This window comes from Apostichopus japonicus, chromosome 5, assembly GCF_037975245.1.
Source record: "Apostichopus japonicus isolate 1M-3 chromosome 5, ASM3797524v1, whole genome shotgun sequence".
Classification (NCBI taxonomy): Eukaryota; Metazoa; Echinodermata; class Holothuroidea; order Aspidochirotida; family Stichopodidae; genus Apostichopus; species Apostichopus japonicus.
This window is the reverse complement of record NC_092565.1, coordinates 22,357,377-22,383,482: the sequence shown is the minus strand read 5'-3', so window position 1 is coordinate 22,383,482 and position 26,106 is coordinate 22,357,377. Positions and strand designations below refer to the sequence as shown.

The 26,106-nt window shown below is 35.2% G+C and overlaps 1 protein-coding gene and 1 pseudogene across 4 annotated transcripts; one reads left to right on the top strand and one right to left on the bottom strand.

Annotated features, from left to right (window-relative positions):
• Nucleotides 1–23: 23 nt before the first annotated feature.
• On the bottom strand, nt 24–96 carry LOC139968270 (U2 spliceosomal RNA; annotated as a pseudogene).
• A 431-nt stretch (nt 97–527) lies between these two features.
• LOC139968046 (helicase POLQ-like) lies at nt 528–21,685 on the top strand. 4 transcript variants are annotated; one of them, XM_071972354.1, is made up of 18 exons: nt 528–613; nt 2,010–2,201; nt 3,603–4,518; nt 5,591–5,769; nt 7,613–7,813; nt 8,477–8,647; nt 9,128–9,235; nt 9,987–10,132; nt 10,608–10,859; nt 11,528–11,669; nt 12,273–12,377; nt 13,550–13,757; nt 14,277–14,437; nt 14,957–15,058; nt 15,960–16,136; nt 16,823–16,936; nt 18,763–18,897; nt 20,030–21,685. In XM_071972354.1, exons 2-18 carry the CDS (start codon nt 2,055–2,057, stop codon nt 20,108–20,110), a joined length of 3,345 nt encoding a protein of 1,114 aa, XP_071828455.1. In that variant the 5' UTR covers nt 528–613; nt 2,010–2,054; the 3' UTR covers nt 20,111–21,685. The 4 variants fall into 4 exon arrangements, with proteins under 4 accessions (XP_071828455.1, XP_071828454.1, XP_071828452.1 ...); XM_071972353.1 differs by lacking the exon at nt 528–613 and adding an exon at nt 699–814; XM_071972351.1 differs by lacking the exon at nt 528–613 and adding an exon at nt 759–937.
• The last annotated feature ends 4,421 nt before the right edge of the window (nt 21,686–26,106 follow it).

Sequence of the window (26,106 nt, the reverse complement as noted above, 5' to 3'; positions counted from 1 at the left end):
GGGACTGTGACTGTGTGATCATCGTCAGGTGTGTATCACCATTCCCGAAGGGAACAGATACTACACATGATCTTAGCCAAAAGGCCGAGAAGCGTGTTAAGTCGTGCTAGAGTAGCATACCAACAACTTACACCCCTCCGCCCCCTCCCCCCTCACAGGTCGGTTTTTTTTTTTTAACTTTTCAACTTGACTATCGAAATTAATTTTTTTTTCTCTATATTCAACATTTTATGACTGAAATTTAATTTTTTTTATGATACTTCGCCAATATTTTGTCATAAAAATTTCACTGCTTTCTCGAAATTACTCCTTTTTGCAACGTCATTTCGACTTGACTCATCTTCGATCAAAATTTCGATTTTTGTTATATCCAATTTGGGTCCTCATCCCATATGTAAATTTGTCCTGCAATTTTTTTTATTTGTTTCTTAACATTTGGAAGTGTTTGATCTCCAAACTTCGTTATTGAAAATTATTATTATATACTACAACGTTTGGACATGGTCTGTTGCCAGTGTTTCATCTAAGACATTATATTGATGGGATTTTCGTGAAAATAAAGCGAAAAAAAATGAAACGAAAAATTTATCACTTGATTCAAGTTGATTGCATGGTACTCTTTTTGCTAACTTTGTAAACTTCCAGCGTACATAAATGTGTTCTTGTGTGAGGATTGAGCTTGCTCGAAGGTTTAGCAATAATACTATGCGTCAAACTAGACAGAAAGGCGGTTCGATTGAATTTTCATTAGCCTATACTGGTACCCATTTAGCGAAAGGTAGAATGATTCGAAATACACCGATTGACCGTGGTGGTAATAAAATAGCCAATTATTAATGTGCAGTCAAGAGACAAATCGCATAGACTTACATGCATATTGAAGTATTTACTTAAACTGTCATGGTCGGATGTCGGAGCTTTCGCAGGTTGACCCAAAGTACAAATTCGTATTTATTGTAGCGGTCAAAGTTAATGTTTGCTCTTGGCCTAGGCCTATAGAGCCTAACAAGCCAGGCCGCAGTACTAAGTCCTAGCCTATATAATAGTTAATACGGATATTACTAGCCAAAGTCGTATCCAATCATTCTAATATATTTGTAGCATTGGCGAAAAGCTTAAATACAAGTATCCTTACTCCTATACTAACATTAGTTGTGTTTGTGATATGCATAACTTAGTCTACATTACAATACAAGGAGTCTATTACTATTATTAGGGCCCAATCTGCTGAAGCTTTTAAAAACCTAATCCAGTTAGACTAATGTCCACATAGCCAACCTGTCAGTCAAGTGCATGAGCCTTCAAAGTTGAAGTTAGCACTATACTGGAAGAAGAAGACAATTTTATCAGAAGGCTAGGCCTAGACCTTGTTAAGTAATGTTACTAGTGTTAGATTATGCATGCAATTTTACGCTACACTGTGAGCACCTGCGGACTAATGTAGTAGTAGTACTACAGTAGTAGTAGGTTGTTAGGCTCTAACAGTGTTCGGCCTAAGTTGTGCCTACTAGTAGTACAGTAAAAGTATTAGTTGTAGGTACGACATATGCACCTTGCATGGAACAACACAAACAAAACGTAGGAACATAACAATTGGCCTGTAGCCTAGGCTAGGTCAAAGCCAATTTTAAGTATAAAAAGCCAAACTAACTTCTGGGAACATTCGCCAGCTATGGCCTATTATACCTGTTTAACAACAACTATAACCTGAATGGTATGTGAATGTGGAACTTGATGTCAATAAAATTCATAAAAGTGAGATGAGATTTTAATTTTCCTTCAAAAGATATGGTCTATACTTTGTTCCTTGTATGTATTAAATTTCATGCACTAAATATGACTCATTGAAGGTGAGGTACAAAGTTTGACCATCTTGCTTGAAAGCTGTTGCATTATGAACATGATTTCATATTATGAAAAGGCTTAAAATGAAGATGACCAATAGCCAAAAAAATAATCCAGATTAGTATAAAATTGTGCAGTGGTATCTTTCATCTTCTTCATTGCAGTGAGTGATTAAATTCCTTCATGGAAGTAAGGGAAAACTTGCATAAATGAGTCATCTTACTCGAAGAGCTCTTTCTTCTCAGAAGCGTAAAGGGAGTTTAGCTTCCAACGTTCATTCAAAGCGACAGAAACAAGACTTGAAAATCTCAGGAAATAAGACAGAAACTGATTCTTCTACTTGTACAAAGGAAAAAGTGAGTAACCCTAAATACTTTTTGTCCTTTATGTAACTTTAATTTTTGTTTGTTATTTCATTGTTATCTTTTGCTTTTAATCTAATCTTAGAATGTTACATACCACAGATCAAAATTAGTACTATTTATGCATCGACTTACAGTACGATGCATGTATGTTCCTGTGACTTTTTAATTACTTCATAAGCATCATTTTCATTTTCCACAAATATATCCTTAAAGCCTGATAAATATGTTAACTCCATTTTCTTGATCAAAGACTTGGTTTCATTATAGCAGAAATTCTTGTCCGCATACTTGTCAAACTTTTAACTGTATCAAAACACAACTAATGTAAAGAGTAGTTCAATGTTCTATGTTTAAACTCCAATATGAACAACAGCATAGTAACAAACTGTGCACTTACTGCAGGTTGAGAGAAATTCTTAACTAGTGTTTTTTTTTAATTTCAATATAAAACCAATCTCCAGTACATTTTATTGTTACTATTCTTTCAAATACCAACAAGTGGGTATTAAAGTCAATACAAACTGGTATTAAAGTGAGAATGTTACCAATTTAAGCAATTTCAGTTGGTCTAGGTTCATATTAAACATATTTAATGGTCAGCCACAGTGCTTCCAAATATGTAAGTAATCTATACAATGGTCTCCCATGTTCATACTTAAAACAAATGTACTTAGATCTTCTGGTGACAACAGATGTGAAACTTATATCGAGGATAAAAACTTACTTTAACTATTGTACGCTAAACTTCTACTCCATGGTGTTATTTGAGCATATGCCCTTCAAAAGCTTTACTCGTGCTTATAGAAATCTTCTTGTTGATTTATCGTAGAACCTGTTCACATTTAGAACATGTTTCTCTGTACTTAGAACTCCCATCAAAATGTATTGTTTTTTGTTTTTTAGAAATATTTCTTTCCCCTGTGGATGAATGATTGACAAATTATAAAGAAAATCAAAGACATGTTATGCTGAAGTGCCCTGATGACATCATCCATTCTGCTGTTGCCAGATACATAACAAAATATCACAAACTTTGAGAAAATCATATTATCAAGATACCCAGTGCCATGAGAATGTGGTTTATGCCTAAACATTCAGAAAATTCTCAGCAATGTTGCTAAGCAATCATATTCATCCACTAGAAAATCCCTTATAGCATATACTATACCTTATAGAGACAGCCAATGGTCTAAGGGAATGCCTCTTTAAGTGGAAAAATAATCTGTTGAGTCAGAATCTCCAGAAAGGAGACTTTTCCAAACTTTTACTTCATTTTTAGCATGCTTAAATTATTTGGGACCAGTACTTTAAAATCACCTTGACTGCTTGGACTTGGTTTGCCATACTGTAATTGTTTTCTCTATGTTAAACTTTATTCCTTTGTCTTTAAAGAGAGTGTCTCTTGATGTGCCAAAGCCTGCTGACTGGGACGACGATTCGATTTACAATAATCTCGATATTGATAGTCTAGTCGCTCAAAGTCAGATAAAGGTCAACACACCGACAAATGGAGGCGATCAGACTGTACTAGAACAGGATGGAACTCAAAGACTCGATCCTTTCGACCTGGTCCAGAAAGTTAACGTTATTCTCTCTGGATCTCCAGAATTGTTTGGAAGTGATTGTAGCAGAATTTCTGATCACGTGATAAATATTGGCAGTGGTGACGGTAAGGGGAAAGGACGGCAAGATAGAAGAGCTTCTAGGCAAGAAAAGCATTCTGCTTTGCTGCCTGTGGTATCTAGTACCCAATATGACAAACAGGCTGATCCTGATCTCGTTCATCAACACAAGTTTATGAAGGAGGAAGACTGCCATCGAAGTAGACAGTTCAGTCGAGATAAAAATTGCACAAAGTCAGAGACTTGGTTCCAAAGCATTGATGCTTTGACCACTCACACACAGGAAGCATCACAGAACGAGCAAAATCAACCTGATGAGGAAATTGATGACAATATTACAAACAAATCTCCTATCTGCAAACGAAGAAATTTAATACCAAATGAAGACAGTGGAGCCAATTCTATAAATCAGGTGGAATCTCAGAAGTCAGAAACTTCCAATGACTTCAATTTATCTTTAGGAAGTAGGCTCAAGCGAAAGCTGCACAAGAATGCTAGAGAATCCACTCCCATAGGTCAGCGTTCCTCCAGCGTTAATCGCAGAGTGAGAGTCGATGACGCCTTGAAAGAGATGATTAATTTAGATACCGATGACAAAGGCGACAAAGATATTGGACCATTTTATGGCCTTCCAAGCAAAGTCCAAGAGTTACTGACGTTACACAGGGGCATTACAACATTATATGGTAAGCTTTTGTAATCTCTATCTGAGCTACTAATGTGAAGAAAGTAATTTGCTGCTTATTGACCAGAATTTTGTTTCATTCGAAAATCTCAACCGAGGTCAATCGTGGAATGAATTTTTATCAGCAATTATGGACTGTATGACACGCAGACAGCTCATACCACAATACAGTAATTTGTTCTGTTATGTTATAGAATATTATGACTGAACTACATACAAATTTGTGCATACAGTAGTTTGTTCTGTTATGTTACAGAATATTATGACTGAACTACATACAAATTTGTGCATGCTGTTGTATTACAATTATATAATATAATATTCTCTTTTGAAGTCTTTTCATGTTATGCTGATCTTTGACAGTCTTAGAAAGTCACTTTAAGTAATTAAAGTCCATGCTACTGTACAGTATCATGTTTTGAAATAGAACTGTATGGATTGGATTGCCAAATATGTTTTGTTCTTTTTACGAGATGTTGAAAGAATTATTCAGAGGGTTTTATTGAGATTAACTAATGCACTTAAAGCCACTGTACTGGATAGTTCTCCAAATGATGAATTTCCCTGCACATTTTTTAGGATGTTTTCTGGTTGTCCCCCAAACCAGGCCTTACAGGTTGGTTGTCCCAACATAAAATTTGGTTTCTCAAGAAAGGTAGCAAAGTAACAAATGAGCACTATATCACTGTAGGATTTACTGTACACTGAAGGAGTGATGTGTTGGTTGGTGATTAGAATATCAGCTTTGGGGGCGATAACAAATTATCGTTTCACTTGGGGGTATTTAGTTACAATGCGATTTGAATTTGATGTAAATATCTAGTTTTCTCCTTGACAACCCCACAACTGGTTTTGTTGTCGGAATAGAAATTTGTTCGTCTCGGACTACCGGACTACCATTAAAATTTGCACCTAATTTAAAAACCAAGAACCTTTCAATTGGTAGTTCTATATTAATATACCAAGGCATATTAAATGTTATACATAAATTTGACCCATTTGTTAGGGTCACTTCATTCTTTTAATGTTGCTAATCGAGTCATGCACCACTCACTGTTATGTTGTTTCCTCAGACTGGCAGCATACATGTTTGACACTTCCATCGGTTAAGTCTCGCAAGAACTTGATATATTCTCTGCCTACCAGCGGTGGTAAAACTTTAGTGGCTGAGATTCTGATATTCCAGCAGCTGCTCTGCCATCAGAAGGACGCCATCTTGATATTACCGTACGTCTCCATCGTCCAGGAAAAGGTATTACCGTAGTTCCAAAGTTTTAATTCGAAGCCCTCGGCACACTGCCCGACTCAACTTGACAGTTGGGACCTAGTTCTGATTATTGTGAAGACCCCATCACAGACTGACAACTGAACCCTGCATACTGATTGACTGATGAGCGCACACAGCATCTGTTTGCAATTAAAGACCCAGAGCTAGTTTAGGTCAGATTCGAATAAATTACCAAGCGATTGCTTAAATTTGTTAAAACTGCGGTTTTAGTCGTGAACCACCACACACTGCCGTCTGCCAGTCAGGGAATCGCTACATGTTTAGTTTTCCCCGACTGAAGACGACACGACTTAAAGCTGGCAAAATCTTGATAGGTCATAGTCTCGAGGACATGCACACTGCCGGACTAACCAAGATTGTCCCCGTAACGACAGTTGAGTTGAGTCAGTTCATGATCAGTCAAACAGTGTGCAGCTGGCTTTACACTAAACATGATATTTTCAACTCTTGAGACGGATAGAGTATGTTTTGTTTAACTCGGAGAAATCAGAAATGTTTAAATTTACAATTATTAAAAAAAAAATGTTTTGTTAAGTTGAATGTGACTTTGACAAATTCAGAGAGTAAATGACTTATTACCTGCTTTGATTGTTGAAAAGCAACATACATGTATAACTTCATTGTCAACTGGTGCTTTATCACATGCTGAGGTATGTACTGTATAGGGTTCTCACTTGTCACTGTTCTGTGGTTCCAATTTTTATGAAAGTTTGACAAACAATTTTCCTTCAAGAACAAACCAAAGGAAAAATTTGTCAATTTTATGATAGGTGATTGAGAAATATATAAGTATGTGTATAGAACACAGATTGATTAATATATAAGTCTGTGTATAGAACACAGATTGATTAATATATAAGTATGTGAATCGAACACAGAACACAGATTGATGAATATATGAATATGTGTATAGAACACAGAACACAGTTTGATTATTATATAAGTATGTGTATAGAACACATAACACAGATTGATTAATATATAAGTATGTGTATAGAACACAGATTGATTCATATACAAGTATGTGTATAGAACACATAACAAAGATTACAGAACACAGATTGTTTAATATAAGTATGTGTATAGAACACATAACACAGATTTTTTAATATATATGAATGTGTATAGAACACAGAACACAGATTGATTAATGTGTAAGTATGTTTATAGAACACAGAACACAGATTGTTTAATATATAATATGTGTATAGAACACAGATTGATTAAAATATAAATATGTGTATAGAACACATAACACAGATTGTTTAATATATAATTTTGTGTATAGAACACAGATTGTTTAATATAGAAGTATGTGTATAGAACACAGATTGTTTAATATAAGTATGTGTATAGAAGTTAGAAAACAGATAATGGAAGCCAACTATGATTCCAGATATACTCCATAGAATCCACTAAGGATTCACAAACTTCAATCGTTGGTTTCAAACCAAGTTTTCTCCTAATAACTTAACAGAAGAGAACTTACACTGTACACAGCTTCAAAACTTCATACGTGCAGTCCTTTCTAACCCTGCTGAGATTTGTGAACAATGTGCTCATTTTTCTTAGCAATTACAAGTATTATATATCAGTCTTATTAATGGATGAGTTGTTGAGGTAATCCCATTGAAGATGGGGAAAGTGGGCGGGGGAGAGCAGAGAAGGGACAATGATCCTCCACTTATGCCCTCATCAGTTATCCGGTAGCAATTCCACCATTAATAAATTGTAAACCTGACATATTGTGGTATTTCTGCAGTATTCTGTACTTGCAAATGTTTTTTCTTGTACATACTTTCGACAGGTGTCATCGTTGTCAGTATTAGCGGTTGAATTAGGCTTTCTGGTGGAAGAATATGCAGGTACTAAAGGTTCGATACCACCAAGAAAGCGTAGGAAGAAAAATGCTTTGTTTGTCTGTACCATAGAAAAAGCCCACAGCCTTGTGAACAGCCTCATCACTGAGAAGAGAATTGACTCAATCGGACTTGTCGTTGTGGATGAGGTCAGAATTATGTTGCTATGTTTAAGATCAGTCCAGATAATGCTCTTGCTTGTCTTTCTGTTATCTCACTGTTTACTGTAAACATGATCTACTTTATGTAGGTCTGTTAGGCAGTAGGCACAGTATTAGCAAGTGAGTGGATGCTATATAAGTAGCTAAAATTGCAATCTTTCTTATAGTTAAGTAGAAAAAAGAATCAGGAGGGACACTCAAGTCCCCATTAAGGACCCTATAGGAGGCAGCAAGAAGGGGGGGGAGGGGGGTGTGGTGTCAGCTGGGGAGGTATCCTTTGCAACATGTAGTTTAAGAAACAGTGCAGTAACTGTGTCACTAACAAACAAGTGTTAGATGAGTGAATTAAAAGCTTCACTCCAGTTGACTAGTCTCCAGTATGTTATTCACTTTACCATCTATCAAACATGCAATTAACGTGGAAATGTGCTTTAGCACTTCACACTCTATGTCCCACATCTGGTACGCCGCACACTTTCTCAATCAACCTTTTGGAAGATGTACCAATGGTTGACACATAATGACTTTATCAAGCATTTTAAACATTTGGAATAAAGAATTTTGCTGCTCACAACAGTGTAACTTTTAAATAGCAAAGCAGAGATAAAAAATTTGAAAAAATGACACACAAACTTTCTTCCTTTTACACAGCTTCATATGTTGGGGGACGGAAGTAGAAGAGGTGCTTCTCTTGAGGGGATGTTATCCAAATTACTGCACCTTGGGTTATCTCAGATCATTGGTATGAGTGCCACACTAAGCAACATCCAAGACATATCCAAGTATCTAGATGCCGAATCTTATACAAGTCAATTCCGTCCAGTGAGTACTACAAAAGGCAGTCATTTTTTATTCCTAGATACATACATATGTATTAGCACCTGGAGTTGACTGTATACGTACTGTATGTATTAGATAAAAGTATATGAAAGGCTTAATACCAACAGGAGGATTGGAGGAACTGAATCTGGGAACATGATTGATAGTTCTGGCAACTTCCCAATATTACTTGGGAAGAAAAGCAACTGAGCACTCCTGATACATAAGGATAAATTATAATGAAAAATATAGGCGAATACTGTGTGCTCGCATATATTTAACTCTTAGCCTTTATATATCTGTTTCTATTTATTATTTCTTTGTTTTCAATTTTATATTTCTTGTGGGGAATTCCCACAAGGACTTTTAATTTTTCCATGAACCTCATTCAGATGGTTTTCAAGGATTTCAAGCCCTGACATTTATAGTTTTCTTTACAATGTGCACCGTCAAGTTTACGCATCTATTCTCTTGCCCATGTAGGTGGAGCTTACTGAGCACATTAAGATAGGAGATGGGCTCTATCAAGTTAACACAAGCGCCCTCTGTCCGGACGATCGATTTACACACTCAAGAAATGTTGCTTTCCCTGTGAGTACAGCTGGTAACCTCTGTTTGATGTGCTTATCCCTCAAAACACAGTCTTCTCTATTTTTCTATACTTGAAAATTTCTTCCGATTCAAAATGTTATGTCACTGTCAAATTTCCCATAGTTTCAGCATAGGAATTAATTTATCTGGTATTGTATAGGGCTAGAAAAAGGTTATAGAAAATGGAGTCATTTATTCACAAATTATGCAAAGATGTATCACAGCTTATTTGCACAAAATCAAACTACTTTTAATATATTTTGACAAGTAAATTTCATGCACCTCAAAGTGCTATACAAAATGTGAGCCCAAAGTAATGCCCTGCAAAAATGCTATGCATGATGATCAAATTTCTACAGTGGTATTGCAGTCAGATGCTTTTTAGTATTTTTATGACAAACAAATTCAGTTGACTACAAAAGTATTACACAAATTGTGGGTATATGAAGGATTGAATGGATCCAGTGCTCCAAGCCTCTTTCAGTTATTTGCTCACTTTAAACAGAAATGCTATTTGTAACATCGAAATATTGATATGATCTTCTTTAGCCCTAGATACCGTTGCACCACTTACCCAGCCCAATCTTAAAAAAATTAAAATAATGCATTACTTGAGCACTCAGCCAGAAAGTATTATATATATTGAACTGCATGATTCAGCACCGTCTGAAGTAACTTTTCATTCAGAGGAAAAGCCTCGAACTCTGCTTTAAAGATATCCTCTCTCATTTCTCTTGTTTGACTTCTACAGTATAATAGTGCAATGAAGAAAAATGACCCAGATCATTTGCTGGGTTTGGCTTTGGAAGTAATACCTTACAACTCTTGCCTCATTTTCTGTTCAACTAAAAAGAATTGTCAAAGTGTCGCACAGCTTATATGCAAATATATGCCAAGGTAAGTTTCTGCTTTTCTGTTCTTTGTTCTTTCATCCTGTTAGTATTTGAATAGATCTTGTCAAGGAAATAACATAAAGAAATATGCAGTTTTTTTAGAAGTGGAAGAAGAATTATGAGATTTGGAGTTGGGCCATTCAGTTATGTATTTCCAAAGTTCCACAATGTTATGAGAATGCAACCATAACTTGAAATTGAAAGTAGTGGTATTTATTCCTCAGGACGACAGCTCAAATCTGTCAGGGTGGATGAGAGCAAGCCCCTCATTTCTTTTAGAGATAAACTAGAGATAAGATAAACTAGATAAAAGATTTATAAGATAAAAGAAAAACTAGAGATAAACTAAACAGTGTTATTACACATTGAAAGTTGTTGTTGACTGACATTACCTCTGTAAGACCAATAGCACCACACATGCATATATACCTTAAGAGATATAACCCCATATCGACCTGTTATTATATTTTGCTTTTTAGAAATGTATCAAAGACCATTTTAGCTCACAAGAAGCAGGAGAAGGAAGAGCTGTTACTTGCTCTGAGACGAGAGTGTGACGATAACCTGTGTTCCACTCTGAGGAGAACGGTCCCGTACGGCCTTGCCTATCATCACAGCGGCTTAACCATGGACGAGAGGAAACTAATTGAGGAGTCATACAATGATGGAACACTGTGTCTTCTAACGTGTACGTCCACTCTAGCTGCTGGTGTTAATTTACCCGCAAAGAGGTATAAATCATCCTTAAACTTGAAACAACAATGTATAGCATACTGTATATAGGCCTATTCTAGTAGTGACAGTAGTACTACTAATACTATTACTATAAGTATAACAAAGTATAACATTGTCACTGGTTGTTGTTATGTTTAAGCCTAACATTGAGCCTAACATTAAGGCCTAATGTTATAACCTAAAGATTAAGCTGCTGTGATTACTGTAGCCTAGGTGCGACGGTATATAAGTAACCCTGACCCGTGGCCAATTTCAGATGTTGTTTAATTGCTAGGGCCATCTTTGATGTTGTTTAATTGCTAGGGCCATCTCTGGTGTTAGGTTCTCTCCAAGTTGTAGTATAACTTTTATATCCATTGTAGTAGATGGACACATCTATTAATACCTGCACACATAACTCAACATCAGTAGTTATCTGATTTTCTGCATGTCTACATGAACTGATGGTGTCAACTTACCCAAAGAAAGAAATCTTCTGTTTCTGTCGCATTAACATGAATTATTCAAACAATTTTCTTGATGAATGGCAATGCTTCATACCAGTATTGCCTGCAGGACAGTAGTTAATGTTTATTAATAAAGTAACCGTGAAAAGCCAACATTAGTCATTTTACAATACCCTTCTTCTGGCCACTTCTTTTTTGGGGGTCGTTTTTCTTACAAGGGTCATCCTCCGAAGTCCTTACATAGCCAGGGACTTTTTGACCTGCAGCAGGTACAAGCAGATGGTTGGTCGAGCTGGGAGGGCAGGCTTTGATTCAACCGGGGAGAGTATCCTGATCGTTCAGGAAAGAGATCGTAAACAGGTGAGAGATGTCCTAGTAAACATGAGAATCACTGAAGAAGCTCTGAAGAATGTATTAATCATTCTTTGTATTTCTCATCTGCAATGTACATAACGGACTCTTAATAGGAAGTATTTAATAGTCTGTTAATACTGTGGTCAGACTTTTTTCATTCAAAACAAGAAAACCCAAGTGGTACTATTTTACAGAATATGCCAAGTTGTTCTTGATTTGATTTCTGATATGTGTGTCAACTCAGAAATTTTTTATTCAATTGTAAAACATATCTTTACGTTTCCTGGTCAGCTTTCCATGTGAATTACTCAGCGTCAATGTATATCAATAATCTCTGTTAATAAAATGGTTAATTACCACTTATATCTGGGCAAAGGGTTATCATTAGTTACTGCGTGACTCATTTTATTAATGAATCCTTTTTGATACCCCACACTTCCAAAAAACCTTATTTCTCCATTCACTGCTGCTAATCTCAATAAAGGTTGTTGGTCTCAGAATTGATGTGTTTGTTGTACATGATCCCACGATAATTTTGAAGAAAGCTTGCGAAAGTATAAGCAGTTGTTTTGATTTCTGTGTTTACTTCTTTTTGTCCAACCTTTGTAGGTAGCAGACATGTTAAACTCTCCCCTTGAGGGATGCCACAGTAGCCTGCTCCATGATGAAGGAAAGGGCCTTCGTAGTCTCATTTTGTCATTAGTTGCTCTACAGGTGAGTCCATTCTGCCTTTATATCATTTAAAGGGATATTCTGGTGGCTAAATTTATTGTTTAGGGGGGGTGGGAGATTTTTCTGCATCCCAAGGTCAATTCATACCTGAATAGCATTTTCTATGGTGCCAATACAAGTTATGAAAATTAAATTAAATCCTATGAAAGTTTCTGGCAACATGCAGTTAATTGTAATGTCGTCATGACAATTAAGCTAACAATGTCTCTCTGGTTTTACCTGGTAATAATAGTGTACATTCCAAAAGTATATTTAGAATTTGGGAAAAGATATTGACCTAAGTTTTTTTCGATTTAACTGAAGTATATTTTTCTTTTCCATTATGAATGACACATTATCTCCAGCCAAAAAAAAACAAGTCGGCTGGCTTGGGTTACATTCAAGCTGTGCATGTACTGTACTCTTGTGTTCTCCAAAAAATGGAAAACCACTCATGTATATATAGTGCAATATTCCCCTCTGTTATAACTAACATGATATAAAATCATGATAATTAGATACACTTTATATATTCACTTGGTTAAAACAAAAAATGTCAGTCCAGATTTCATATGCAAATAGTTGTGTTCGTATGAAACTGTTAGGTGTTGATGGGTCTTATGTTGTTTCTAGAGGTATTAAGTAACATGACACTGACCCAGCACATCAACATTTTCTTTCTGATCTAGGTGGCAGATCTAGGTGGCAGAAGACATTATGTTCACACAATCAGCTTTTCCTTTAAAGGAAAGATACTGTGTTTAAAAACAAGTCTTTATAAAGAAAAATGGATTTTCTAAAGTGCAATAAAAGTAGTTGTTGGACCAGGATTTAAATAAATTCACTGTGTTAACTGGGCTAAGTGTCAACCCATATAAAACCATTTCTTTGTCAGCTTCTTATCCTGTTTGGGTTCCGATTCTTATTTCACAAAACCACATTCCAGTCGTTAAAGAAAAAGGAGTGTTTTTTTTTTTTCCTTTTCAGTTCCGTTTTTTGCTTTACTTTAAAGTGAGATAGCTTTCAAGCCTTGAGATAACCGCAAAGAAGAAAGTTTGTTTTTATCCATTTGAAAGGAAAATCTTACACATTACTGTTTAATGCTGCCATTTGAACAGTTGCATCTCTTTATGTCTACCGAAAAATCATAGAAATAGTTTGATCAATCTTCACAGCTTACAGCATCAAAAGAGGCGATACAAACATTCATTAGTAAGACCTTGCTCGGCATCCAGGGAAGCGCAAATCATAGAGAAGTACCATCACTGACAGAAGAAGCACTTCAGCAGCTTATCGAACAAAAACTGGTGAAAACGAAAAGATGCGAAATGTCCGACCAATCTGTACTAGAAGTAACGAGTCTTGGCAAAGCTGCCTTTAAAGGTCAGTGTAACAACTTGAAAGTCATCCTCCTGACTTGAATAATTCATTTATAATATAGCTTGCCAATTGAAGTTCTGGTAATGCCCTCTCAAGTGTCTCTCCCCTGCCCCCTCATGCCCCCTCACCCCATCCTTACCAACCTCAGGTAATTGAATTGATGGCAGTGTTCTCTATTCCATAATCGTGTGCTGTAACTGATTTGTGTTGCGATTCAGGAAAACTGATTTTAGCCGTTAGACTTTTTAAGCACTTGCATTTTTCTATTTTATAGCAAGTGGCTAAAATTCTATGCCTCTCTGTAGGCCTTTCATAGACTTATATTTACATACAGTTTAAATAGATGATCACTATAAACTGTGTTGGCATTGCTAATTAGTTGAACATGAAAATGTTATTACAATGCAACCTGCACTGATAGATGTAGCTTTAAATGCTTTATTGAAGGTTTTGCTTAAGACCCATCCTACAGTCAATTAATCTTATTGTCTAAAAGCATATATATTATCCTTTCATATTTAGGAGCCATAGATATTGATCAATGCAGTCGTCTTTATCAAGATTTAGAACAAGTGTGTGGCCAAGGCATGGTTCTAGCTAATACGCTTCACCTTCTATTTCTGGTCACACCCTACGAGCAAACTCTGACCGTCGTACCAGACTGGTTGATATTCAATAGACAGGTATGGTTTCTACCAATCTTATCTTTAATCTCTATCAGTCCCATCGTCTGTTTCCTTGGACCCAGGGGGCAGAGGAAGCAGATTTAATGCAGGGGTGGGGGAGGGGGTGGGTTGTGGGAGAGGAGAAACAAAGTTTGAAGTTCAGTGAATATGCAACTTTGATTTGATTGGGGAACCATGAAATGAACCATCTTCAAATACTGTATCACAATTTTCCATATTTTTTAATGGTTTTTAACCAAAAGACTAATTATTACAAAAAAATGATCAATTTAAGTTGGATTTTTAAAGGTAGTTACAGTTTTTCATTAAAATTGTTGCTGAATTAGTTAGCTGCTTGCTTCTTTATTTATATTTATCTTGGTGTTTTTTTGGTTAATTTATTTATTTCCCCATTTACTGCAAATGATCGTCTGTGTTCCCGTCTATTCTTCATTCTAACCTCATCCATCTGTTATCTTCAGACCTCTTGTTTTCTACATTCCTTTTCATCTCTTCTTTGTGTCTTATTTTCTCCAGTTCTCTACTCTTTGTGATGCTGAGATGAAGGTTGCAGAACTGATTGGAATCACAGAACATTTCGTTAAGAGCAAGATTACTGGTTCTTCATCCAAGAAGTTTGTAAGTTTCAGATATCTGTAATAGTCTGACACTTTTCATCCGGTTAAACACTCCTTGCATCTGTTCTGGGGTGTTAGCTTAAACCTGAATGCCAGCATTGGCAGGAGAGGAAGAATTGGCTAGGATCCAATTGATTTGTTCCCCCCCCCCACTTCCCCCTGTTCTCCACTCTCTTAACAGACCTGTTGAATCTGATATCCTAAAGTGATACAGATATATTTCTATGGGAATATCTGACAGCTTTAAAAAAAAAAAAGGTAAATTTTCTGAGCTAGTAGGTGAAAATGAAATCCTAGTAATAGGTTTTGTAACAAACAAACGATTTTTTTTTTTTTTGCAAGTCAAAATTTTTACAATAATATCCAACGACAGCGCGCTAAGCAGAGTAAGTGATTTCATCATAAAAATTGGGCAGAATATGTCTTTGTTTCGCTTGAAAATAATATTCTTACCCAAATATATAAGATATTGGTGTTGCCTTTAATTCCATCTCAATTGATTGCTATCTCAAATATGTCAATTAGGTCACATTTATAGGACAAATCAAGATGAATGTTATAACAGGGAAAAGTTAAGGTCATGAAGATTACATGCAATTGTGACATCACAGACAAGACACTGTCACCCATTCCCATCTTGTGGGGGGGGGGGGTTGTATGGAGGTGGTTTAAAGGGCAGGTGGTATTGATCAGCATTTCACCACCACTCTAGGTAAAACAAATGCTGCGCTATTTTATGTCCCTGTTGGGAATCATTAGGTAACATGATTCATCCTTGGAAATAGTCTACCTCCTCCCCAACCCCTTCTCTCCCATGCACCACTCCCCCCCCCCCCACTCTTTTGAACAGTTTGCCACATGTACATCACTGAATGTGACCATTCAATGTCAATACCTTTCAGACAGACCATTCAGAACTGCAAGCCAAACGGTTTTATTTGGCACTAATGCTTTGGAATATCCTGAACCGTAAGAGCATCTGGCAAGTCGCAGAACGTTTTGAAGTATCCCGAGGATTTGTCCAGAGTCTCTTCACCTCGGCTGCGAGCTTTGCGTCCAGTATTCAGAGATTCTGTGAGGTAAGACCACGGTGTGTGGTATTTATTAAAAACAAATGGTATTGTGAAAGAGCTAGAAACTTCTATTGACCCAGGAGTATTGTGAAGTAAACACCCCTACCCCTGTTATGAAATGATTTCATGTTCGTTTAGTTTGAGGGGTAATTTTTGGTATCAACCTGTTGTTTAATCTAGCACTGCAGAAGTCAAGCTTACAGTGTGTATATAAATTTGACAGTTTAATAGTTATGTATGAGTAAGTGCCTTGAAAAGATCACAATCAGACCAGTTCACATAATTATTGATGACATTTACTATCTTTGATATAATTTGATTAAATTTATCTTAATATTGGTTACTTTTGTAGTGCACTGTCACTGTGAACACACAAACATATATGTTAATCACTTACAGTGTTGTTAAATAATGGATATTCACTTCTAAATCGGAAACATTTCTTGTTTGAAAATTTGAATCTAGAGCTAACATCCATTCCTGGTATCATGCACAAGATTAGGATGACCAGAGTAAAGAAAACAAATTAAAACAATGAAAATTGATCTATAACTTTATTATTATATCATGCTGGCCTACTAAGTATATGCTAATCATTTTTATAAAATATGTAAAACAATTCCTTTATTACATAATACCCAATTTTCTGTTTTTCATTCTTTTTTCTTCTTCCTGCATCTTACATCCGACAGGATCTTCCTCAGTTTTGGGCAATCCACCAACTTCTTGGTAAAGTGACCTATGACCTTTCATATTGTGCCACAGCTGACTTGCTACCTCTACTGGAAGTGTCAGGTGTCAAACTGGTAACTCATTTTAAAAAGTGTATGAAAGGATTACTTAAGAAACTATAGTCTTGATATCTCTTATAGTCAAACTGGTAACTCATTTAAGTGTATGAAAGGATAACTTTAGACACTATAGTCTTGAAATCTCTTATAGTCAAACTGGTAACTCATTTTAAAAAGTGTATGAAAGGATAACTTTGGACACTTTAGTCTTGATATCTCTTATAGTCAAACTGGTAACTCATTTAAGTGTATGAAAGGATAACTTTAGACACTATAGTCTTGATATCTCTTATAGTCAAACTGGTAACTCATTTAAGTGTACGAAAGGATAACTTTAGACACTATAGTCTTGATATCTCTTATAGTCAAACAGGTAAATCATTTAAGTGTATGAAAGGATAACTTTAGACACTATAGTCTTGATATCTCTTATAGTCAAACTGGTAAATCATTTAAGTGTATGAAAGGATAACTTTAGACACTATAGTCTTGATATCTCTTATAGTCAAACTGGTAAATCATTTAAGTGTATGAAAGGATAACTTTAGACACTATAGTCTTGAAATCTCTTATAGTCAAACTGGTAACTCATTTTAAAAAGTGTATGAAAGGATAACTTTGGACACTATAGTCTTGATATCTCTTATAGTCAAACTGGTAAATCATTTAAGTATATGAAAGGATAACTTTAGACACTATAGTCTTGAAATCTCTTATAGTCAAACTGGTAACTCATTTTAAAAAGTGTATGAAAGGATAACTTTGGACACTTTAGTCTTGATATCTCTTATAGTCAAACTGGTAACTCATTTAAGTGTATGAAAGGATAACTTTAGACACTATAGTCTTGATATCACTTATAGTCAAACTGGTAACTCATTTAAGTGTATGAAAGGATAACTTTAGACACTATAGTCTTGAAATCTCTTATAGTCAAACTGGTAACTCATTTTAAAAAGTGTATGAAAGGATAACTTTGGACACTATAGTCTTGAAATCTCTTATAGTCAAACTGGTAACTCATTTAAGTATATGAAAGGATAATTTTAGACACTATAGTCTTGAAATCTCTTATAGTCAAACTGGTAACTCATTGTTGTGCAATTAGCTGTGCAATTAGCTGTTCAATAGCTGTGCAATTAGTGTTTCTATAGCTGTCCCGGTTCTCAAGATATTCACCTCTAAAATATATAAATCTCTGGAATGCTCCTTTAAGGCTAAATGTGACGATGACATTTGCTCCTCAGTCCATACCTACATGTTAATGTTACCGTCTGGACTTCAGATGGCTCAGTATTTAAAGGCATTGAAGACTCGCCCCAAACCGCATTGGGCCATATGAAAAAGTTAACTTTCTGTTGCTTGCAAGTGACGTTTTGTTCGTGTCGCTACAAAATGCAGACAGTACAGTAATGAAACGTGATACCTTGTTATCTTTAGCTGGACCTGAGATGTCCATCGCTGCATTGTTGGTACACTGTGCTGTGGGTATTGACCGCAGCTGTATGTACTGACTGTACACTAGTGTCTAATTGCCGATGGTAGCAAGCTGTGTGTGTGTATTTTCTGGGACCGATGGTGGTGTCTAACACTTCTGTTACACCTCATTCAAAACTAGATCAGATTACCGGCATTAGACGTTTCTTTTTGCGCATGTCTTCACTCCCTTTAATGAGACTGCAAACACCTGAGAGGCACATATGTAGGATTAATAAGGATGTAGTTTTATTGTCTGTCAACGATGTGCATCATAAAATAAATTATTAGTTTTTTTTAGGGTCTTTTATCAGTTTAAACTTGAGAGAAATACAGAGTGTGCCTATGACCAATTTCTCCCGCAGGGTCGTGCAAGGCAACTTGTCAAAGCAGGGTACAAGACGCTACGACATTTGGCCTTTGCTAACGTTGAAACCCTGGTAAGAGATGTAGAACATTTACCGAAGAAGATAGCCACGGAAATAATATCAGCTGCTAAGGTGAGATGCCTTCATATTAAAGAGGAAGCGAGGAAAAGAATGAGGTTGGGTGGTTTAGAAATGTTATATTCTTCTAAATCAGGAAAGAATTTTTGTTAGTTTTTCAATCCCTTGTGTGACATTCAGTATGAAGAAGCTATATTATATAACATGGTCATGGTTGATGTCATTAAACGGTAGAAATAATTTGGTAAGAAAGAGTAAACATTAATTAATTATATAGTGTTCTCATTCTGCAAGAGTTTATTTTTTTACTGTAAGCTGAGTGAGTGTTTTTTTCTTGCACTACAAATTTGCTAATTTACTTGAAAACTGGAATGTTTCATTAAATTGAATGTGTTTTATTGATACATTCTACAAACGAATGTCCTCTTTAATATCTACCATGCCCCGTTGGGATTCTAGTCCAAATGAAACCAAACTGAAACCAAAATGAAACCTGGGTGTCATCCCTGCTCACATGGTTTGCAAAGTAACAAGGCTTCTGACCAGCAACCATGACAAGAAGACGTTTTCATTTCCAACAAATTTTTCTCATCTCATCTGTCTTCTTCTTGCCTAGAGGCAAATAAGGCCTCCACAGAGCGTCTCCGTTTATCTCGGTCGGCAGTTGCGTTTCTGGCCTCATTCCAGGATCGCCAACCAGCCCTCTCCCTCTCTTTGTCTACTGTCCTGCGCCATGTTGTTTTTGGTCGCCCTCCCTTTCTCCTGCCCTCTGGTGCCCAAGTCATGCTGATGTTGCTGTCATTGTTTGGGTTTTGGCACAATATATGCCCAATGAATTTCCATCTTCTTTACTGAATTTTGATGCTTAGTAGTCCCATTTTTGCTCTCTTTAGCAGTTCCTTTGTGCTGACCCATTCTTGCCATCTTATCCCTAGCACTCTCCAAATTTTTAGGGCTGGATTAACTAAGTTGTTAGAACACAGTACCCATATTCCTTAGGTCACTGGTTTGAAGCCCATTCTTACCAAATATTTCTTTGCCTTTTCAAACAATTTGATTATAAATTATTTTTTTTACTTTCTGTTCCTGGTTTGATCATACAGTTGTTACGTTTGTAATCTATGCTCGTTATTTCATTATCCCCTCATGGTATTTTTACTTTATCCTTTGTTTTCTCCTTCGATAGCTGGAACTGGCTGAAAGAGCAGAAGCATTAAGAGAGGAAGCAGAGGAAATGATGATGCAGATATCTCCATCAGGAAGCTGATGGCCGATCTGCATTTTCTTGGATTTTGGAAGAGAATTGGCAAAACTATAACTGATGTCCTAAACAGATTCACCCCTGCATGGGCTGAAGTATACAAATTGCACAATTCTAGATAATGTATATTATTTCAGATACTATTTTGACTTTTTCTGATGTTTCAGAACTAAATGAACCGCTTTGGACACGACAGATTCCTTACTACCCAACTTAAAATTTGTACTTTTGAGCTAAAAATTGTAACTACATGGAAAAAGTGTAAATTGAAATGCTAAGTTTGAACAAACATCCAAGCAATGTAATTGACCTTACTGTGAGTTACACAACCAACAGATGTATCATCTTTCTTCCGCCCTGTTTTGCCGACCACCACACCCACGACATATTCAGTGGATGCTAAAGATGACACTGACTCTTCAAATATTCTAGTCTGTTTAGAAGACAAATTTTACCATTTAAGGTAATACTTTTTTATTGTAACCTACTTCTTAAATCTTTGATTTAGGGATTGTTACCGCCAAACTTTTAAAGTTATCAGTCAGAATGTTTCATTTAGACTTCATATGCAGAGGATAAAATGTCAATTTTGCACAATGATTTGAGCAGTTGCTTCAATATAATAAACAAAAGATAGATTATATGGTGATATACTTTAAAGCTATATTAGTGCATTGAGACAAAACCAGGGTGTACTGAACAGAATGATTAGAAGACAGTGTCCCTGTAAATGTGAAATCGCACCAGCAATGATGAAATTAGCATTACATTAAATTTTGTGCAATACAACATTTTCTGTCTCTTACTAACAATGGTTCATAAACTTGGTAATTATGATTAATCGAATGTAAGTTGTAACAGCATGAATTGAGATGTATCCACTTAACGTCACCTACGTGTGATAACTAGATTGCTCTGTTATAATGTTACCAACCATTAACAGATATGATATTCATATAGTTCATGAATTATTGCAAAACTAACAAAAAAGATTACATTTCATTCAGCGCAAACAATCAAGTTGTCATTTTATCTTAAGCTGAACACAAAAGATGTTTTGTTGCTATACGACAGTATTGATTTTTATATATAATCAAAATAGTTTGCTCACCTTATGCAACAACCTCATTCACAATATTTAGAGAACCATCTGTCCTTCCAGTTAGCTTATTCTCTTTGTTTGTACAAGGTGGTACAGCCAGTCAGTGGTCATATATTATTTGACCAGATAGGAAAGACTGCTTCGTAACATCGAGTTAGTCGTTGTTAGATTTTATACACTTGAAAGAACTAAATTATGAGGGTCGTTAACAGCAGCTTTCTCTGTTGATATTGTATAGCAAGTAATGCCTAGGTTTTGTGAAACTGGCGATTTAAAGGCAAGGAAAAAGCTGAATAGTGGTAATAGTAAAATAGTTAGTTAATGCAGGTTGGTTTGCAAAACAAATATTTATGCTTATAGTTGTCTGAACATTGTCGTTATTTTTACCTGGTATGTGGGGACACTTCCACCCCCCTCCCTCTTTCCCTTGTGCTCTCTCATTTAAAACTTGAACTTGCTTGAACCTTTTTGTCTTTTTGTGTGTCAATTTATGTACAATATGAAGATATCGATGATATTAAAAAAAAATCATAAGAGATTGTTCATTCACTTTTGTTTGAAGTGAATTTCCAAGTCAGTGTCCTCTATTAGTTTTGAAGAAAAAAATGATTGATGTTGTAAAATTGCTTTCTCTTTCCAGATTACAATGATCATGAGTTAGGGGCCTATTTCAAGAAATTAATTTATAGATTTAACTAGTCTATATGGAAAACCTAGCAAGGTTAATGAATCGGGTCAAAGGTGGTGTGAATTTCAAATCCATAAGGCAACATTTTACTTAGAGTAATTATTCTTTAAAAACAGATACAACGTTGAACAGACTTAACACACCCTCCATGCAAGTTTTTTTTTTGTTTTCTTTGCTAACAGAAAGTGTTAGTTTTCGAGTATCGAGCAAATTATTGAATGATTCAAATTTATTCTGATAAATATCTTACCCAGGTTATTGTGTCATGTAAGTATTGATAACACGCCAGCTCAAACGCAATCAGTTACAGATACAAGAAAGTGTTCTTGATTACTTCAAATGAAATTATGAAGCTGATGTTCAGACACAATGCATGATGTTTTAAGTGAACATTACTCACCCAGCTACCCTGTTACTTTTTGTACCACGGGTACGCACCAAATTTGGATCAAAAGAATTCGCTATTGGTGAGCCTAATCTTCGGAACTCCTTTCCAATCCCTGACCGCAAGAGCATTGAAATTTATCATTAGGTTGATATCTACGTTTTTTCTTGTTCATGTTGCTTGTTTTTTTCATCAGCCCACTTGTGCATGCCTGTCATCTCGGCATAGATAAGCGAGCTAAGCAAGTACCTTATTCTAACTATCTATCTATCATTCTATCTATCATTAATATTATATACAAACCTTAAATATATCCCAAACAAATTTGTCTTTGTGAAAGGAAACCAATCATTAGTTTTATTTTCAGTCTGGAAACATTCTATAGGCCTAGGCGTAGTAAGAAAAATAATTTATGCTCTTCCATTATTTAATTTTACATATAGATGTAACACTTTCAGTAAATTTTTCTTAGAGACATAAAGGTCCTTTGCGAGTTTTAACCCAAAACTATCATAACTTTTTCTTGGATTTCATTTCATGTATATGTCTGCTACAAATGTTTTTTGTGGGTGTGTTTTTTCACTATGTCCAAATCTCTATTTTGAACTAAATTAGAAGAAAAGAATAGTAAATTCTGTGTTTAGTTTTGTATATAATATCTTGTTAACATTTCCGACATATTTTTACACAATTCTCTATACCATTAAGTAGTTTTAAGTGTGAATGTTATCTTTAGGTACGTAAGTTTATGACAGAAGGACTTGACTCATTCATTTAAGTCGGAAGTTTCGAGTTTTGCTCAATTTTGCTCCCTAAAGCAATGCATGATGAAATATCCTTTTTCTTTTTTAGTTTATTTGTATTATTAAGATAAAATGAGTTTAAAACAAAAGATTTAAAAAATTATCACAATGAGTTAGATAATGAATAATCCTTTTAATTCAAAATAATTTTCACTTCTAGTCAATTCCATATTTACAAATGCATTTGCTTTGTTTTTATTATATTCTTATTTTTGTTTTTCCTTCTTTTTTTTTTGTTGGTTTTTCCTATTTTTCTTTCTTTCTTTCTTCATGTTGAGCTTAAAGGAGGTAGGATGTGAATTCTTACTTGGTTTACAAATTTACATATATTGCTCAGTTAGTTGTCAGGTCGAGCTATTAGCTTGTGATGGGAAAATTAAAAATTCGGAAGCAGGCTATAAAATATTTTTGCCATAATGGAAGCGAACCGAAGATTTGTATTGTAGAATTTAGACTGCTGGTCAAGTATTATTTTCGTGTCCTTCGGATTTGTTTTTTCAATTTAAATGATCTGTTATTGTATCTTAGCGGAAAAGGACAGGAAAAATAGATACGTTCATATTCAGTTTCGTATGGAGAATTTTGAGCCTGCTTGTCTTGCTACAAGTGAAATAATAAATATAGCAAAGAAAGAACATATCTTACATCTCTACTCTATATTTTGTTTGAAGAAAGCAGTTTCATGTGACATCGAAAATATATACAGAACAAACCTCACGTGCCAAGGAGAATCAGTGTTATAGACAGTCCCATCAGGCGCTGATCAAGGTACGACTTTTCATGATACCATATACGCTTTGTCCTCTATTGCGAATTAAAAAAATTACTGTAGTTAAAAAATTGAAAACGAAACTTACAAATTGAAAATTTATCTTATTAATTTAAAAAAGGGGACAATCAGTTGAATTGGTTGATATATTATTAATTACACTACATTTCGCAGGTGTGATTAAAGGCCGATTTTTTTTTTTTACATATTCGTGTATATTCCTGTCAAGTAGATGATTTCATTTTAAGCAATTTACAAATTATCCACAAAGGCATGCCGAAATGTTTGCAGTTTATATTTCTCGTTTGAAGTTTTTTGTATGTTTAAGACATGACTTAAATAGTGTAAACAAAAGTATGTATTTTTCATGAGAGCTATCAACGAACAATCTTGAAACAGTGCAAAAGAAAACAGCGTCACCTGTTTTATTACGTAAAATGCACAAACCACAACATAGCCCCAATATATATTAACTGCGTAGGTTAAGGTAATATTTATTGCTCTCTAGTGAAATCATGATAAATTGATACTTTTAACTAATTTTCAGACACACAAAGGACGGAAGGCCAAATTGAATCATTAACTTATTCTTCTTCTTTTGTCTACAAAGTGGGAAGCAACATTTTGCATTGAATATTTGCATAAGAGGTGATAAATTTAAACGATAAACAGTTTGTTTGTATTAATCTGACACTAAATTGTTTTGGTTTACATTAATAAAAAATCATGAACCTAAATAAACATACTCGGTCATGTTTTTATTTCATTAATAAAATACATTTTGGTGTTTGCCCCAATTATCATCAGTTCTATTTCCGAATATTTGTAGAATCAAAATAATGTTCAAACTTTTTTACCAAACATTCAAAAACAAACTTTATGCCACCTTCAAAGCATTTGCCTCACTGACACACTGTCCCGGATCCAGGAATTTTGGAAGTTGTAGTTGGAAGTTGTAGGGGCACCGACGGTTAAGGAAGGGTACAATACTCGTATCCTGTAACTTTTTGTGCGCATGATGGTGGCTGACAGTACTTTGCAAGGAGGACTTCCCCCCCCCCCCCACCCTGTGGCTGTACGGGCCTGTTGAGGCATTTTATTAGTTTATACATTTCAATGTCTGGGATAGGTCGGGAATAGTTTAAAACTTCTGCAGCAATTGGAAGTTTTGCAAGTAAAACATTTTTTCAATAAGTTCTACAGCAATCCAGAGCTTTTACCCTCGTCTTTGAAGGTAAATTGATGGACAGAGTAGGTTTATTGAATATTTTGTTCAGTGAATCTATTCTACATTTTGTTTTTATTGTATTTTAATTAGTTTACATTTCCAATTTCACTTAAACATTTTTTTCAAATATTTTAACTTATAGTTATATTTTCGTTTTCTTTCTTTCCCCTCCTCTCCCCTTTCTTTTCTGTGTGAGAGTAGTGTTGTAGGGTAGAGTTTATGGGGGTGGGGGGGGGGGGGCATATACAATTTATTATGTGTAGATATGGTTATCTGCGGTAGCGTGTGTGTGCATGATCAATGTTTCGATCGAAGTTTAGGTCACACTTTTGCTGTTACAGCTGTAAATAGAGTAAAATTCTTGAATTAATACTATATATTTTAAAACTGCCGCTACAACGGTTATCTTTATTTTTCGTATCAAGTCAGTAATCTTTACTACAAAATAACAAACATTTTGTTACAAATACAGCATATTTTAATTGTCTTTATACACAATACTTATTATAAATTGGCCAGACCTGACATAGCCAACTAATTTCAAGGTACTAGCATTAATTTGAAAATGTAAGGCAAAGACCATCGACCCACGAATTACATCTAAAATGAAGGCAAGAAAATATATTAAAATAATATTAACAAGCAAGATTTATCCATCTAGAAAGATTACAAAAACAAAATAAATATGCAAATTATTGTTTACTGCTACATGATATCTGATTAACAAGCATTCCAGAGATATATTTTAATGATGAATATCTTGAAAAATGGGAAAATCAAGAGAAACATTTGTAGCAATTTCTTTTCTTCGAATTATGACACATCAAGATCCAAATTGTGCCTAAAATCATTCTTTAACGAGAAATAAGCTAGGTATTTACGATTTAGTCTTATGCAACAACCAAAAACGTGTGTCACAAATATAATTTCATTAGTATGTGGGTGGGTGGGTGTTTTATCCGCAAATTTGGAAAGTCAATCCATCGTGAGGGATGTTGCGGTTTTCGGTTGGACTGAAGCATACCAA

Coding starts and splice junctions, on each gene's coding strand:
- LOC139968046 (XM_071972354.1), top strand. CDS start 2,055: ATGAGTCATCTTACTCGAAGAGCTCTTTCTTCTCAGAAGCGTAAAGGG. Junction 5,770..7,612: donor TCTCCATCGTCCAGGAAAAG/GTATTACCGTAG, acceptor TACTTTCGACAG/GTGTCATCGTTGTCAGTATT. Junction 10,133..10,607: donor ATATGCAAATATATGCCAAG/GTAAGTTTCTGC, acceptor TTTGCTTTTTAG/AAATGTATCAAAGACCATTT.